The 18,585-nt window shown below is 43.3% G+C and overlaps 2 protein-coding genes across 4 annotated transcripts in view; one reads left to right on the top strand and one right to left on the bottom strand.

Moving 5' to 3' along the window:
• Positions 1-18,585, bottom strand: part of LOC147048171 (uncharacterized) — a 153,036-nt gene that overhangs the window by 129,190 nt on the left and 5,261 nt on the right. The gene's annotated exons all lie outside the window — the stretch shown is intronic.
• On the top strand, positions 5,806-17,501 carry tbx3a (T-box transcription factor 3a). Of its 2 annotated transcripts, none has more exons than XM_085926023.1 (7): positions 5,806-6,904; positions 7,962-8,229; positions 9,314-9,460; positions 10,202-10,278; positions 10,629-10,786; positions 11,790-12,454; positions 16,493-17,501. In XM_085926023.1, exons 1-7 carry the CDS (start codon positions 6,495-6,497, stop codon positions 16,940-16,942), a joined length of 2,175 nt encoding a protein of 724 aa, XP_085782149.1. In that variant the 5' UTR covers positions 5,806-6,494; the 3' UTR covers positions 16,943-17,501. The 2 variants fall into 2 exon arrangements, with proteins under 2 accessions (XP_085782149.1, XP_085782148.1); XM_085926022.1 differs by having other exon boundaries at positions 7,962-8,244.

Genomic DNA, 18,585 nt, shown 5'->3' with positions numbered 1-18,585 from the left:
TCGTTAGCTAAAAGATATTAAGGCCTGAGGAGTGTTTGGGTGAAGAGTGTGGGGAGGGGGGGGCTGTCGTTGGGGGCAGTCGTGGTGCATTCATGGCGACAGAGCCATGCGGGAGATTCAATTGACCGCACTCAACTTTGCCGCCGCTTGAGTTCGCCGCCGCCGCGAACACTTCAAAAATTGTTGTTCTCGCTACTGACAAAACCGTGAATTCACCCAGAAACTGGAGGTCAAGTTTCCACAGAAGCAGGGGGGGGGGGGGGGGGGAAGAAGGGAGGAGAAAAAAAAAAAAGTAGCAAGAGGCACCTAATGGAAACATGCTAGTGGCACGGAAATAAGCTATTTTGTCATAAAAATAAATGAATAGATAAATACATATGTATTATTGTATTGCTACTTTTAAGAGGCCATTTTTAAATATCAAAACCTTTTATGGTTTTTTTACAGTGACCAAAAAATGCATTCTAAATTCTAAATGAAGGCTTGGCCTCCTCCGCTAAGTAGCGAGTCACACGGTACGCATGACGATTGGCAACTAACACAGACAAAGTGTAAAATACAAAGTTGACTGACCCTCCGGTCAGCGGTCAGAATTGAGAACAGGACAAAAATCAACTTTCTGGCCACGTATGTATACACAATTCCCTTTCGAAATTGACACGGTTCGAGCCACGTCCGTCCGGTTGTCCGTGCCATCGGAGGAAATTTTTTCTTTTTGGCCTTTCAGACTGCATGGCACTTGCCTTTCCGCTTATGGTTTTCCATTTCAAAGCTCCTCTGTCTTTATGTAAAAACCAAAACACAGTAATCCAATCTGACCCCATTGCAAATTTTCCAGAAACTATTGGGGGGCAGCCGGCTTGACATGAGCCACGCACTTATCCCACTTAACCCCCCGAGAGAGCCGAGCCACCTCAACCTCTTAGCCCCAAAGACGGTGGAGGAATGCGGCGCTTTATACCTCGATCCGCTTAAAAAAGAGGATCGAGAGGATGGACCGACACAAACAAAGAGAAAAGCTGGCGACTTCAAGGAAGTGGCTAGCGACTGAAGTGGCCGCCGACGCCGGGGCTCTGCCAACGTCACGAGGGCGCCGCCTCCCCGGCCTCTAAATCTAAACCGCAATCATCCCCCCCCCACCCCTTCGGCCACGTATTTATACCGCGCTAACTTGACGACAAATAACCTCGGGATTTTTCCCCTCTGCTCCTGATTTGCTATTGTTTGCTTTTTAGCACGCAAAACCGGTTTGAGTAAAAAGCCTCACGTTAGGAAGATTGACGAGGGGGGGGGGGGGGTGCTTATCTCCCGGTGGCACGTAAAGACTTTTGACACATGGTCCACATCTGAGGCATTTGCGATCACGCCGCCCGGGGCCGGTGGCCATTTATGGGGTCGTGCAGACAAATGGTTCACATTGGGCTCCGGAAGTAGTAACGTATGCCACCGGACTGGTTTGCCGGTGCTGCTATTGTGCTGCAACAGGTGATAATGAGCACAAGAGCCATTAAGGAAACTCGCAATGAGGCTACGGGCACTCAAGAGTACCGAGGTTGTTTACCCAAGAATTATTTAACGGTTTAAATGCTAACTGGGGATATGTGACTGAATGGTTTTGAAAAATAATCAAATTGCGATATTTTTTTTCTCCCTATTATACCAATCGCGATTTCATCCGGGTTGGTTTACCAATGGTCGACATTTCCCTAATATTCTGATTTTATTCAGCTAATTCTGTCAATTATATTTTTGCCCGTTATTCTACAGTGACCATAAAAAAAAGCTGCCGTTTCTGGTTACCATTTATTGTATGAAGAAGAAAAAAAAAGTCAAAATAGTCGTAATGTGGAATGTGGTTCGCATTGACCCGCTCAGTACAACGTTTTTGAAGAGCCGATGCTTGCGACACTTCAGCAAAGTGTACCGACGACACCTCAAACATGACCGTTGCAACATTTTCAGTCGGAGCAAAAAAAGTTTTTTTTTACTAGGTCATTGCCGTACAAACAAACCCTTAGGCCACGACTTGCTTTTTTTCGCCTTGATTTCCCCTTTTCACTGGAGTCGGTTTGAAATCGGAAACCTTGATAGATCCGCTTTGCTGCATCACGCCCCAAAAATAGAAATAGAATAGAAATAGAAATAGAAAAATAATCATAATACAAAGCACAAAATGATACAGTGGTACTTCACACAGTTTTATTTAGTGTCCTCCCGAGGCGAGAACTTACAAGTGCCTGATCTTTTCCGCTACGCTTCCACTTTCCTCGTCTATTTTCAGCCTGCGCTGTGCCGTCAATAAACACATCCCCTAATTAACTAAAATTGTTTTTCATCAATAGCTATAACCAGCCGACGCGGGGATGAACAATAACAAAAAAAAATGGCCGACGGGGACGAGGTATCGACAGGTAAGAGGGTTTATCGTTCCTGCGGGCAATTGAGTAAAATGTGTTGATTCTGAAAAGTGCATTTTACAATCTCCGCCTTTTTGAAGTGGCGGATCAATTCCTTGCCGCGCCTCCGTCTTTTTTTGGGGAGGCGGATGACTTGCGTTTAGAAAGCCATTAGGCCATCAATCGGACATGTCTCTTTCCCGCTTTGTGTCACCGTGTCCACCGGGAAGTTGGGACTCAATTACAGTAGTTGAATAAACTAATCTCGCACATAAGAGGAGGAGGGGGGGGGGGGCTACGCTCGACCCCCCCCCCCTCCCTCCCTTTTCAGTTGCATGGCGTTTAGGGCCGAGGCAATCTCCCCTGCATTCGGGAGCGGTGCCGCCAAGTCTGTCCTCGCTTATCATTAACAATCTGCAAATAAACAGGACAGCATACATTACATCACTTGCAGCTCCGTGATCAATTCCAGGAATGTCTTTGAAGCTTTGCTTAATGAACCTACACAGTATGGCAGTTGGGCTCCATATATAACCTATGACCTCAGTATTGAAAGAGTAGGGCGGAGGAAAAAATCAAAAATAAAAACCAGAAGTGAGTTTTGTGACAACGTCACACACCTAAATGTAGACTTTGGTAAAGATTGGCTACAGAATGAAAGCGCTGACAAAGTTGGTTGCCATTAATCAGGAGCTTTTCAGTTTTTTTTTTATGGCCTCTGTGAGTCCCTGAGAGCCCTAACCCAGTAAAAGTTTATACAGCGTATTGACCGTCCTCTACTTGCTTAGCAAATGAAGCGGCGGCGTCCAGCTTGCCCGCCAGGAGACTGGGAGGCTACGGCCGTGTCAACAGCGCTTGCTATTTGATGACACCTTCCGCTAAATTGAAATGTGCTTCTAATGGAAGCGGGAGGGCGCTCTGTTTGGAGAAGACCACGACCGGCATGGGAAAAATACACGCTCGCAGGCTATCCGGAAGGTTACTGTTTTTGTTGAGACATCTTTGAATATCATTGAGAATACAGTTTTGATTTGTGTTCACGGATTAGGTATGATATGACCAACAAAATACGTTTATTTTTACACACACGTGCAGCGTGTGTATTCTATTTTACGGCCACATATGTCATATTTTTATTAGACGGGTTGAAATTAGGGTTGGCATTAAAATACTTGCTGCATTCTATGGACATTGAAAATGTAAGTTACATCGAAGGTGTGAACAAAACAAAACAGTGGCGTGCGCAACAAATTCAGAATGTCACTGCATGTATTTTTTATAGGTAGGTTTTAAAGTAGACTATATTTATACCTCGTGTTTTCAGCATTAAAAATACCTGTTGGTCGAAGGTAGAGGGAAGATAAACATACTAATTTGTGGACATGAAATAGGTGTAACAAAATGGGTTGAGTCATTGAACACTTTAATTTATATGAGCTGGCTTTGTTTAGGAATATATATGTATATCATGAAAATGTGTACGAAATAAGTACACAAAGCGTCAAGGTGCGTCTACTGAATATTTTTTTTTACAATATATGTCCTGTTTTAATTGTCCCTCGGGATTTCTATTAATTGCTAATGTAAATGCTGCATTTAGGAATATATATATATTTTTTTTACCTTTTATGGGTGAGTGTGTGTATCAATAGTGTATGTAAAGGTTTAGCCTGCGGACTTAGTGGATCTTGTGTCTCTCTTAGTCAGATTTGTCTGTGGCTTATCAACAGCTTTTGTTTTCTGCGGGAAATCAATAACAGGCAACACATAAGCCCAATATCATTCATTGTGTGTAACCCCCAGGGGAACACACACTGTATGCATGAACACGCACGCACACACACACACGCAGGTGAACGAACGTCTGTTTTTGGTTTAGTTGCTTTTCACTCAGCCAAATGTCTTTTTCTTTTGTAGTTTTACTTTGAATGCAAACTGCACGAATATGAATGTTACTTTTAAAATACACACTTGCGTTTGCATGCGACTTGTTCACGCAGCAACACGTGGTGCACGCAAGAAAGTCACTCAATTTACTGCAAACACAAAACTTTTTCTTTTTTTTTTTTAAAATGATGGCCGTGAATTAAACTGCACAAATAGAAATATGTGCAGTATTGATTAAGATGAGGTAAGCAAAGTGGAGCGTGAGGAATAATTGACAATTCACAGCGTTGGTCCGAGGTGACTGAGTGGTCACAGCTTTTGGAGTTTACTTGTGAATTTGAGTTTACAATGGCATTTAAAGTGCGCACTGTCTGACATAATACCGCAATCACTCCGGTATACACAAATCTATAAGCTCTATTCATATCCGCGCATGGCTTAAACCTTTCAAAGTATTAAATCTGCAGACGACTGTCAGTGTAGCAGAAAAAGATGACGACAGACGCGCTTAATAACACCACATAAGCGGAACATTTGCATGCGGATAACACGCAACGACAATAAAAAAGGATTATTATAATACTCGCGTCTCTGGCGGATGCGTTTAACTGCCACACTAGATGTGCGCAGCTTGAAATTGAATTGTTGCCTGCATGGTGCGCTTGTGCCGGGAAGTGTTCTATATTTGCCTGCACAATTGATTGGTTATGATTCACAATATCTGTTGCTGTTTTGATGCCAAAGATGATAAGACACGCACTGCTGAGCACCATCCTCCCATGAGCTGTCATGTCACATTGGTTTGCTTTATAACATTCAATTGTCGGGGTTTTAGGAAAAAAACATTGTCAAACTGGAAATACTTGGAAATACTACTAAATGAATCAGAGATGGAGATGACAAGAGTATGCAAAATAAAAAGATAGATATATAAATACACATAGCGCCTCTTCCCGCCTACCAGTCTTATTCGTCCAGCTCTTAACCACCCGAGGATCAAACAGGAAATGATGTGTGTATTAAATCGCTGGACAAGCACGCAAACGCACCTAAATTGTGCAACAACAAAAAAATACACCGATGGAGTCACCGTAGGATCAGCCGTGTTTTTGCCTGTCCAAATTCTCAAAAGACCTCCGAGCGGCTACGCGCGAACAACCAAGCCGGGCTAGAGCGTCGCTGCAACGGGCTTGGCTCGCCGCGCTCGTCCCGCTACGCCTGACGGAGCTGCTTGTTGACATATTCACACCACACGGAGCGACTGATTGACTGACTGTGACAGAAGCTTGGGATGGCGCTTCACATGCAAAGCCTTTTTTTTTTTTAACTCCTTTTCTTTTTTTTTTCCTCCTTTCTCCTTTTTTGCCGTTTTCCAAACACCTTTTTATAAGACTCGAGCCTGATCCCCTCCACCCGGACCTGTTAAAACCACGCCCCCTTGGTGCCTCACAATTGGTCCGAAAGCGTCAAAGAGCCAATCAAAGGGAGTCGCTGCAACACATCCATCCTGCGTGGAGCCCCGTGGGCCACAGAAGGCGCTAGGAAAATCACGGAGCTGGGACCTTACCACACTCTCTTTCTCTCTCTCTCCCTCCACTCTCCTCCTCTTCTTCTTCCTCCTCTCTCTCTTCTGTCGAGCTCGGTGGACGGACTTGTTTCTTCGCACACGTCCTTCCCAGAAATGCGCGTGAAGGCGAGGGGACGCCCGGCGTGTGTGTGCGTGCGTGCGTAAAGAGACGCGAGGGAGCGCGGAGCCAGTCGAGGCAGGATTCGGGAAGCTGCGAGGAGGGGACAATTCCCCAAAAAACAAAAAAAAACAAAAAAAACAACCACAGCAACGCCGACAAAGCCAGCCAGGGGGAACGCGCTTTTTGTTTCTCCTCTTCTTTTTTTCCGTGTATCTCCTTGAAACCGGGAATGGCAACGCAGTGAAGAGGAAGAATGCACCGCCGTAAACTCGAGTGACGCACCCGAGTCGGTTCGTGCGTGTCTTTTCTTCATGGGGAACATCTTCGCCTTTTGATTTTTGAATCCCCCCAACTCCCTCCCCTGAAAAAAAAGAACAGTGGACGCTCGGCGGATGCTTCAAGTTTGAAGGAGGACTTCTTCTTCTTGAACATTTCCCACCCCTCCTTCTCCTCTCTCGTTTTGATTTCGCATCGCGTCCAAAACACTCCAAGCCCACGTCCGCACTGCTTGCAAAGCACTTGGATGAACTTCCTGATGAGAGATCCAGTCGTCCAGGGCTCGAGTATGGCATATCATCCGTTTATACCTCACCGGGGTCCGGAATTTGCCATGAGCGCCATGCTGGGCCACCAGCCGCCCTTCTTTCCGGCTCTGGCGCTGCCCCCCAGCGGCTCGCTGTCGCTGCCGGGCGCCCTGGGCAAGCCGATCATGGATCAGCTGATGGGGGGAGCGGCCGACTCCGGGCTACACTTCTCCTCGCTGGGCCACCAGGCCGCCGCGGCAGCCGCTGCCGCCGCGCACCTCCGGCCGCTCAAGAGCCTGGAGCCAGAGGAGGAGGTGGACGACGACCCCAAGGTGCACCTGGAAGCCAAGGAGCTTTGGGAGCTCTTCCACAAGAGGGGCACCGAGATGGTGATCACCAAATCCGGAAGGTGAAGCTCGCTCCGCTGCTACTTTGAAATGTAGACCTTAGAATTAAGAAGCTAGACTCGGGTTTGGGGGAAAAACTGCATGGAGTCTCTCGCTTTGTAAGCAGCTGAATAGTGGGTCTGGGTTAACTCTAAAAACTGTTGGGTCAAAAAAGACCACTGCTTGGGTCAATTTGACCCCAATCTTTTCACAAAACATCCCCAAAATTAGTTGGTCTGCATGTGCATTCAAGTAAAATTTGGGATGAAAGAAACATGTCAATTGTGGGTCAAAGAGGCAACTATAGGGATTCATTTGACCCAATTTATTTTTTCACACAAAACAAACACAAAAATGTAAATGTGAAAAAAAAAATAACACACAATTATGTATTCATATTAAAAAAAAAAAAAAAGCCCGTTGCTTGGGACAGTTTGACCAAATTTGTGTGTTTTGGTACAAAACAATTTTCCTATGGTGGAGGTTTGGTATTTTTGGGGTTGTTTTGTGCAACAAAAAAAAATAGTTGGGTGAAAATGTAGTGCCTCTTTACCCATTTATTATTTTACCCAACAGTTTAATAAAATGAAAAATATTTGGAAAAACCGAAATTTGATTGTAAGAGACTGTAACACCTTTCTGCACAACATGCACTTACATTAATTCAATTAATACAAATAAGTGATAATGTACTGTAGCATTAAAAAGGGGAGGGGGTTGTCCTGCAGTAATTAAGTCCCCTGTAAAGCTTTGTGTACACACATTTACACGCATGCGCGCGCGCGCGCACGCGCGCACACACACACACACACACGCGCACAGATTTTCTCCTCGTAATCCCATCATTCATTTCGCTAAAACTTTACACTAACAGATCGCACTTTCAATTGTGTGTGTGTGTGTATAGTGTGTGTGTGTGTGTGTTTTTAATAATGACTGCTTGTGTACGTGCAAAGCGTATTTACATGTGGTCTGCAGCCTCTTTTTTTTTTTTTTTTTTTTTTTTTTTTTTTTAAACATGCAATCCAAACGTATTATTTGGTACTAAATCCTCGCCTGAAAATGTGCTGTGGCGTCAAGGCGGATGTTCCCCCCCTTCAAAGTGAGGTGCACGGGCCTGGACAAGAAGGCCAAGTACATTCTCCTGATGGATATCGTGGCAGCCGACGACTGCAGGTACAAGTTCCACAACTCGCGCTGGATGGTGGCTGGCAAGGCCGACCCCGAAATGCCCAAGAGGATGTACATCCACCCGGACAGCCCTGCCACTGGCGAGCAATGGATGTCCAAGGTGGTCAACTTCCACAAGCTCAAGCTCACCAACAACATCTCTGACAAGCATGGATTTGTAAGTTCCACTAATGTATGTCCATTTTACTATTTTCTTACCTTTATTTATTTTTTGCACAATCACGCAGTTGATAAGCTATTTGAAATACAATTTGGAATACTGCATGAACAAATTTGGTATTGTATGTGTTTTGGACCACAATATTAGACACAGCAGCAAAAAAATAAAAAAAAATAATCTAATGAATCAGTTCACGTGTTTTTCTACTAATATAATTGATTAAGCGCCTTGGAGCACACACCAGTCATTTTATTAAGCAAACCGGCACTATCTAATGAGAATTAGTTCACGTGGCTTTGAATACAATAACTACTTGGAAAAAGTAGAAGCTCACACCCACACTGTAAACTACAAAACTCAATTTGATTTTTTTTTTTTTTTTTTGAGGGGGGACAATAATTGATGTTAGAAAAACTTCTTTAAAAAAAAATACAATCCTGATATTTGTGGAAATAATTTTAGTTAACACAACAAAACAAGCAAGTTATTCATTCCCATAACAATTTGCTGAGTTGTTTTTAGCGAAAAGTTGGAGAACTTTATAATTAAGGGACAATAAGTTCTGGTAACTCTTGTTGTGAAATTGCGAGAAAGCCCATTTTTACAACAGCAAAACTTTTTTTTATTTTTTATTGAATTGCTCAACTTGAAATTTAATCAGTTTGTTGTCTCGAAATTTTTAGTCCACTCACTTTTGTTTTTTTTACACTGCACTATAGCCACTAAATTATCAGTCAACTATTTTTGTCGCACGTTCTCCCGTTCAAAACACACGATCGTAAACACACGTTTCATAAATGAGATGGGAATCTAAAAATTCTGACATGGATTCATCTAACAAGATTATTTCACATTTCCAGTCATGACTGCTGTTCCTAATATTGTGGTTACATCATTTAAAAAAAACACACAATGTCGCATTACTTTTTGAAAGGAACGTTTCACCCGAGCGCTTGCTACTATGCGATATACATTTTTAATGCAACGGGGTATTCTCCTCACCCCCCCTCCACAGGATGACGGATTAATAACGAGAGCGGTGTGTATACATAATTCGGGCTGTCTATTGTGTGTTTGACAGACCATTCTGAACTCCATGCATAAATATCAGCCTCGCTTTCACATCGTGAGGGCCAACGACATCCTCAAGCTGCCCTACAGCACCTTTAGGACGTACGTGTTCCCCGAGACCGACTTCATCGCGGTGACTGCTTATCAGAACGACAAGGTAAATAAATAGAAGAATTGAAGAAATAAATAGACAAATAAAGTAGGAAAGAAAGAAATCCAGCGCGCGCCCCCGCCCCCTTGGTTTGTTGCATGTCCCGTTCATTCGTTTTGTTGTCATAAAAAATGAAAGACCTGCTGCGGGGAGGAATGTTGCACATGCAGGTTAGCATGCTTTTTAAAAAAAAAAAAAAAAAAATTAAATCACGTGGAAGGGATTTAGTAGTGGGACACACATTCATACACACACATGGGTCGTGCGCTCTCGTTTTCGCTCTCGCTCTCCCTGCATGCGCAAAAAGAAAAGGGTTGGGGGGAGGTTGAGAAATGGAAGGAAGAAAAGAAGAAGGGCAACGCTCTGCGCATGAATGGAGAAACAGAAAAGGCTTTTCGTGTCACACTATACGCTGTGTGCTCGCGTTAGTGTACGTGTGTGTGTGTCCCCCCCTGCGGTGATATGTGAAATCAAAGACATCTTAATTTATAGGCGGTATTAAAAGAAAATCTGAATCTTTTATGGTCAGGGAAAATAGTCACACTTGAATGAAAACAAGTCTTCGCGTTGGAGGAGTTTGGCGTGTAAATATTGTAATTTACACACACGAGGGGAAACGCGCCTTTGTGCTTGCCTGTTTTATTTTATAACTATGCTTCCTTTCAAATCGCGGCAAAAGTGCCCGTCTTTTTATTTTTGTATTTATTTATTTTACATGTATATAATATATATATTTTTTTTTTGCAGATAACTCAGCTTAAAATCGATCACAACCCTTTCGCCAAAGGCTTCCGTGACACTGGCAACGGCCGACGGGAAAAGAGGTAAGTCAGAGCTGCTGCTGCAGCAACGACAACAACAAAAAAAAAAATAATAATCCCGTTAGCTGGATTAAAACGCGTCAAAGCGTCAAAATTGACCCTCGGGTTTAGGGGTGGGGAGGGTGGGGGGTGTTGCTCTCTTTAAGCATGGCAGCCTACTCCACGCTGTAAAATGTTGCAGCGAGATTGGAGCACGGTTAATTAATGACCTCGCTTTTATGACCAGAACACTCACACGCGGGGATTTATCGCGCATATATGAGGAGAAATTGAAGTTGTGGCGTTTGTCGCCATGGTAACGCCATTTTTTTTATTTTGCGGAAATATGAAGGTAAAAATTGTCTTCTGTGCAGAAAACAATTGGCCCTGCAGTCTATCCGCTCGTACGAAGAGCAACAAAAGAAAGAGAATGGAGCTTCGGACGACTCCTCCGGGGAGCAAGCGCCCTTCAAGTGTTTCGGTCAGGCCTCCTCACCTGCCGTGTCCACCGTGGGACCCCCACACCTGAAAGGTATTCAACCGCGCATGGGTTCATTTCAAGGGGGCCGGATTGTGTTGTTCTATTGTAAATTGGGTCGTGCGTTAGCACCGATGCATTCAAATTTAACAAATAATCTATTGGGATTTTTTTTCACGGTCAAAATAACACTTGGATTATGACATCATCATGTGTGCGTACACTTGTAGCCCTGATTCGGACAGCTAGGAGGTCACGTTATTAGGTACACTTGCACCGTCAGATATAATGCAAGAGATGTATCAAAAACAACTGATTGGCCATATCTGATAAAGGTATCGATAGATAAATACTCATTAAAAGCAGATTTATTTCTCTCGCGGGACATAGCATTAGGTACCCCTCTAATCAGCTTCTGCTAGTTAATTTTCTCTTATACATTAGAAAAGTATTCATGTAACGTCATTCTTGTGCTTGCAGTTTGAACTGCGCTGTCATGTTGAGAAGTGTTTCTATAATTTTGAACGACGGTGCCAAAATATTAGAACTGTGGAATGAGTAACACTTAAAAAGTATCTAACACAGACAAAAATGTTTGTGCAATAACGCAACTCAATATTTTTTATGACTATGGTGAAACTTATTGGCACGACACAGAGCCGACTCGCGCGATCCATATATGGGGCCCATCATTTCTGCGAATAAAATTGATTGATCGTGCAATTTTAATTTTACTTTTACTATGAGCATTATGGATTAAAAAATGAAATTTACACGGCAAGAGCTGAGCAGGATTGATTTACGCAAGAGGTTCATTCACACAGCGCAAAGTGGACAGTAAATCAAGGAAACCTAAAAATAACCAAAAAACAGACGAGGTGACAGAAATAGTTTTAAAAATAAACATTAAAAAGTTGACGAGTCGTTTTACACCAACCCAATGCAACACATTTTGCAGGTGCTTAGTTTGTTTACATCCTGGGTCAGCTAATTATGGTGGAGCTTTAATTTAGCGACCTGTTGATGTACTGAAATCTTTTTGCGGGGGGGGGTGCAGACTTTTGTGACAGCGACGAGGACAGCGACGACGAGAGCAAAGACGGCCACGTCAAAGACGGTCCAGACTCTAACAAGATATCCACTACGACGGAGGACGCCAAAGAGCACGACGCTAGCCCGGCTAAGGGCCACCTGTTCGGGGGAGGCGGCGTCCTCGGCGGCGACCCCCCCGGCCGAACCCGTGACGTCGGCAGCCCTAGGACCGATCGAGGCCGGGCGGACTCTCGACAGAGCCCCATCACCGTCATCTCCAGCACCACTCGCTCCGGGGAGGACGTGAAGAGCCCGAGCCTGGACCCGGCCAAGGAGGACGATTGCCGGGCGCCGGGCAAGGACGCCTTTGCGCCTTTGAATGTGCAGACGGAGAGCCCGCACATGGGCCCTCACAGCCACATGCCCAACTTCGGATTTGCCGGCGGCCTGACGGGACAGCAGTTTTTCAACCACTTGGGGAGCGCGCACCCCTTCCTCCTGCACCCGAGTCAGTTCAACATGGGCGGCGCCTTCTCAAACATGGCCGCGGGGATGGGCCCCTTACTGGCCGCCGTGTCCACGGGAGGCGTGAGCACCATGGACACCAGCAGCATGGCCTCCTCCCCTCAGAGCCTGGCGGGGGCTTCGGGCCTGCCCTTCCATCTGCAGCAACACGTCCTGGCCTCGCAGGTAACCCAAAAATCACAATAAAAATTCTCTTCGGTCGGAGGGCACAGCATGTGAGCACATGCTTTTACTTGTGTTTTTAGATCAACCAAATGTTCCGAGTAGGGCCCACTTTATTGGGGCACGCACTACTAAGATGTAGTTTCCAAAAAAAAAACAAAAAAAAATACAGCTAGCTATTGGATACCCTCAAGACAAGCAAAAGCTAATACTCGGTCTCATGTGATCCAATACAATCTCATATTAATATATAGCAACTAGTTAAAATATGCTATTGTCAAAATCTTCCCTACCAATCACAATCCTCAGCTGCTCATTGAACAAAACAAGTTTTATGGTGCTGAACTCAAGTATTGCCCCTGTGGCGAAACAAGGTGAGCAATAGCAAAAAAAAAAAAAAAAAAACAGGTAACGTGTGGGTTCGCCACTTTATCGTCCGACACGTCGTCAAGGCGTCTCGCTCGAGTACAGACGTGAGGAATTTTAATACGCATTAGAAATTCTTGAACTTAGGCAAAGCTGTTTACGCGCAGTTGCGGTGCCGCAGGGAGAGTTCGCCCGCTCGCTTTCGGGACGTCGTTTTGCAACGCGTGTACACCTCTGGGTGTGTTAACGCGCGCCGATAAAAATGTGCGTGTCTGCAGGAAGGCAGCACACACGCTTGTTTTGATCTACGCATGCAGTGGAGTGCGGCGCAGGTTGCCAGGGCCCGGGGGCAAGACCGTTACCGCGCCCCTGATAACCCTTGGACGCTCAGCACTCCTGCAGTCGATTCCACCCGTCCGACTTTGAGGCCCTTTGGCTTCTGAAAATACCGACGCCGAGTGTTTTTAATCTTTACGTTCAATAAAAGGCTCGCGATTTACATCCGAGGCCGAGCGTATCGACAGCGTCGCTTGCTCTTGGCTGCCGGAGAGCTTTTGATGGCCATGAAGAAAAACGTCGGCAACTAGTCGGATGAGCACAACAAACTGCGCGCACACGCGCAATTGGAGGATTACGCGCGTCGGAAACAATAAAAAGAAAACACGCAATTTACGGATTACCAGAGTGGGATTATACATTTTCAAACCGCAATTTCCACGAATGGGCCGCTGAGTATGGAAAGCCGCTAGGGTCGCGGGAAGGGGACCCGCTATGGAAGTGAAAAATATGGAAAGTGGCACAGGCGAGATTTGATCTAGTTGCAACCCTCCATATTTGCTACAATATGCCGATTTTGCGGTATTTGCCGATGAGCGTGCAACGCTGATGAACCCTTCTGAAGCAAGTTAGCAATTTAAAGGGCTTGTGTGAAACTCTCCAAAAACAAAAGGCATCAAACAATCAGAGGCAGAAAGCGGGATTTATAAAATGTCAATCATTTGTCGCACACAAAATGAAACTTCATTAGGAATCAAGTGCGTTTCCGCGATGGACTGATTAAAAAATGTCAGTTTCGCTGTTTTAAATTGAAGCAAATTCAAAGGATTTTTATTTTTGTCAAATGATATATGAATTCACACAAGTCGTGGCTTTTATCACCAATTAGTTGTTTTTCCTCGGGTGTGGTGGTTTCATGTGTATTAAATTAGAGGCACAATATGGCGGCAGTAATGGTAATAATAACAAAATATGATGTGGCCAAAAAATCTTTACAATCCCAATCACTGCAGATGTGTACTCAGACAAAACAATGCGAAAGTAATATGTTTCTCACACACACGTCTCCGAAATGCTGTCGGGCAAGGAGTAAATTGTGAAATGATATTGATACGTTGCCAAAGACAGTACGAAGGCTGCTTTAATGTGCTAACTGAAACGACTTAATAGATTTGTAAGAGGGTGGGGCACGCAATGTCGCAGCCAAGGAAAACACCTACAAAACAGGTGTGAGATCTAGGATTTGTGTTGTCGACGTTTTCTCAACACCCTGAGACCAAATGGTATTGTCTGGCGATCAAAGAATAGGGCCAAAGATAGAAACCGACCATATAAACGTAGACTCCATTCACATTGTACAGTTGGTGAAAGCTGAGTGACAAATGAATCAGTTTAAGTATTTTTCTTTCACTTTCCTCACCGGTGCATTTCAAAGAACTTCTTTTGTTTTGTCTGCTTACTGAGCACTGTTTTGTTTTGGGAGATGTCACCTCGGCTGCGTTATATAGTGTCATGTTGACTTATAAAAAAAAAAAAAAAAAAGTTAATAAATCTCCAGAAGCCTTTGTGTTAAAAACAGTGTGCACCATTTAACCTCACTCTGTTGAAGAGCTTCTATATCCACATTTCTCAAGCGGTTCTCACCAGTCTAATTTCAACCAACTCCAAAGATTTAGGCCATGCTGTGTATTATTTTTCTCATTCCAAAAATAGAGTTTTCCCACAACTCCACGTTTCACCCCTTGAAAAAAATCCCCATTGATTCCCAATGGGACATTCTACAAACAGATTCTCATCGTTCCCATTCAGATTTCTCACTGTTCTGCACATTCAATTCACCCTGGGAACAATTTTCAACACGCCAAAATTCCCACATACCAACAATTCCACTGTTTTTGTTCTCACTAACATGGTGCACATTTTTGCCAATATCAGTCCACGTCTTTCCAAAGAAATCATATTTTCTAGTCTAAGGCAAAGAAAGCTATTGATGCGACACCTTCATACGATTACCCAATTTCCACAGAACTTTGTGCCATTATTGGCAAAATGAAATCTCAGATTTTTATCCTATTTCCAGAAAATGTATGCTTTTATTGTAGGCCCCACCCCAAAAAAACTTGTGCTCTTTTTATCCAATTTCCTCAACAGTTTGTGGTAAGATATGGTTTTTGAAATTGGAATTTTTGGTGTAGCTGTTGAACTTGAAAAGAAGATTAGCACTTCCTGACATCTCCCTTTACGTTGACATGGATGCGCCACTCGTATTGATAAACTAGAGGCATGTGGTGTATCATTTGGTGCTGATTTTCCTTAGCGGAAGTGTTCAGTATCTCTACTCAGAGGCCTAGACATGACATGGTTAGGTTTTAAATTGCAGCCACGAAACACTAATTTGTGGCCACAAAATGTTCGTTTGTGGCCCCGAATTACTCATTTGGAGGTTTAATGTCATTGCTGTGAACAAGTTGAACATCTGAGAAAGCAAATGTTGCTAGAGATTTCAATCGGATATGTTCCTTCTGCTTAAGCAACTGAAAAATCAAATGAATATTAGTTTGTAGTCGGTAGGCACACTAGGCCTAACTTGTGACCACAAATTGTTGCGTATCTAATGACTCAAACGTTTCATACAGCTGAACTGAACTTTGGCAGTGACTCTTTCATGTGCCATAAAAAAAAAAAAAAATGAGCCCGCGTTTCACTTGAGGCATACGATGCCTTCACTGATCTAGTGACTATCACCGTTGACCATTTACGTCGAGGACACATACACTCAATAGACTTTCCACCAGCACTATGGCAAACTCACAAGAGAGTGCAGCCAATCTCCAACTGTGATGGGAGCGCCACTAGAAAATATGGACGTGGGCACCCTCTAGTGGTGAACAATATAATGATCAAATTAAATCTTAAATGTTTGCAGCGCGCTTCAACTTTTAGTATATTTATTAAGTTAGGGTATTTTTTTCTAGAACTGCAAGTTTAATTTTAATATGCACTAAATGTAAATACAACTAAACTGCGCGCTGTTTGAAAAAAAAAAAGTTGGGTGAACTAAATATTTCAAGGCAACTAATCTTGATAAAACTTTTTAGTTGGGCAATTCAACTGAATATTTTATATCTTGCTTTTGTTGAAATTGGCTTTTTTACATAACATTGAAGATAAATCATTTCTATTTTAAAGTTGTCCCAACTTGTTTTAGCGGAAAAAAATCTAAGTTGCGGGATTTTTTTTACGGGTTAATAAATTGGCTGTATTAAAAATAGATTCAAACGTCATACTAATATGTACTCAATCGTTAAATACAAATAAACTGTACTTAAAATGTCAAATAAAATGACGATTTTAGATTTGAAAGAAAAAACGTTTTTTCTCTTTTTCTCTGGGTTTCAGGGTCTGGCCATGTCCCCCTTCGGAAGTCTGTTCCCCTACCCATACACGTACATGGCGGCAGCCGCGGCCGCCTCCTCCGCAGCCGCCGCCTCGTCGTCCCCGTCGGTTCACCGACACGCCTTCCTGAACGCGGTGCGCCCTCGACTCAGGTACAACCCCTACTCGCTCCCCATGACGGTACCGGACAGCACGCTGCTCAGCACGGCCGCGGCTGCCGCCGCCTCGGCCTCAGCTCTGGCCCCGCTGGGGGCCGAGCTGAAGGGGGACGTGCTGGTCCCGGCCAGTCCGGCCTCGGCCCAGCTCGACTCGTCCACGTCAGAGGTGACAAGTCGCTCAGTGTCGCCCAAAATGGGTGCCGACAAAGAAGGCACTAACGAGCTGCAGAGCATCCAGCGCCTCGTCAGCGGGCTGGACTCGAACCAGGACAGGTCGAGAAGCGGGTCGCCTTGAGGGGAGGGGAGCGGGGCACCCCCGCCCCCTCTATACCCCCCCCCCCCCCGCCCCCTGCTTTTCACCCACACACTTGTTATTTCTTGTCAATTTTTCAAGGCGTCCCAAATACCTTGAAAGACAACAACAGGAGAACTTTGTTCATAGCAGTTTTGTTTTTTTTCAAGAGAGACATATTTTAGTTTCTGAAATGCACTTTGGTTTAATACACATCTGATATGTATTGTTTTTCCTTTTAAATTAAAAAAGCAACACTTAACCTGTCTTTTTTTTTTTTAATACCGTACAAGTATTGAAACTGAAAAGTGGTCAGATGAGAGACTTAACGATTTGAAGTTGCTGCTGTCTCCGAACTGCATCATACACGACGAAATGTTATGTTTTTATGATTATTATTATTATTATTATTTCTTTTACTATTACTTCTTCCCAATATGCACTCTGAATTTACACATTTGATTTCCACTACCGTCGAACATGACCTACCTTTAAGAGACTGCTGTATTTTCTTGTACTATTTCAATTTCAATGATAACCCCCCCCCCCCCCCCCCAAAAAAAAAAATAATGCATGCGCAACCCCCCCCCCCCCCCCCCCATCTATCGTGAATGTTCTTTAAAATAGTGGGGGAAACATTTGTTTTCAAAATATATATCTCTTTAATTGGATTACTGTTCTTTTTAATTTGTTGTTTTTAAATCCAAAAACTGCTTTGGGTAGCAAAGAGGTCCAAGCGTTAATGTTCAACGGGCAAAAAGAAGCAGACAATTCAAAATAAATATAAAACAACAACAACATGAAAAGTAGTATTGAGTCTACATGTACATATGAGTATATAAAATATTTATGTATAATTATTTCATATTGTTGCGTGTAAATAAAAAGTAGTTTGTCCTAGGGATCTGTTGTTAATTTATTGTGGATATATCTATGTAATGATAGTTTTGTGGCTATTATCTTTTTGTTGCCATCTCCATTTATTATCCCTCCTTCTTGTCCAAATCTTCAAATATGGATTTTATTCCTCCCTTAATGTCCACTCAGCTAGTTACTCACACTCATGTGCCATTGTATTTTTCACTTGATGTCCGCGCGTATGCTGTGTGTGTGCGTATGTGTGTGTGAGCTATTCAACGAATGAAAAAGGCGACAACCAACGCACCGCACTAATGGCTTGAAACACCTCCTTTTTTTTTTTTTTTAAATGTTAAAAAAAAAATCATTTTTTTTAGGAAAGCAAAACAAGTGTTAAAGTTGGACAAAAGTGGATTTATTCTGTTATGGAAATTTGTAAACCTGGTCGTTAAAAGTGCCGTATAATCTTAAAGAAAATGAAGGTTTTGTTCTCTCTTTTTTTTTTTTTTTTGTGTTTCTTATACGTTGGGTTATGTTGTAGCCTCTCGGATTTTATGTCTAGTTTACAACATCGACATCGTGTTCTTGAAAGTTTCAATAAAACATTGAAATGTTGATTTTTTTTTTATAGCCGTGTCATTTTACACCACGCACTTGATCACTTGATTGATTTACCTGACTGCCCAATTGACACAGAAACTTAATTCAATTAATTTCAATTGACAGAATTTGATTGTGTTACAAATGCATTTTTCATCGTATATTGTTACAATAATGTTTGTAATTGC

Source organism: Syngnathus leptorhynchus, chromosome 12 (genome assembly GCF_054491065.1).
Source record: "Syngnathus leptorhynchus isolate UIUO chromosome 12, UIUO_Slep, whole genome shotgun sequence".
Lineage (NCBI taxonomy): Eukaryota > Metazoa > Chordata > Actinopteri > Syngnathiformes > Syngnathidae > Syngnathus > Syngnathus leptorhynchus.
This window is presented reverse-complemented; position numbering and strand designations above follow the sequence as displayed.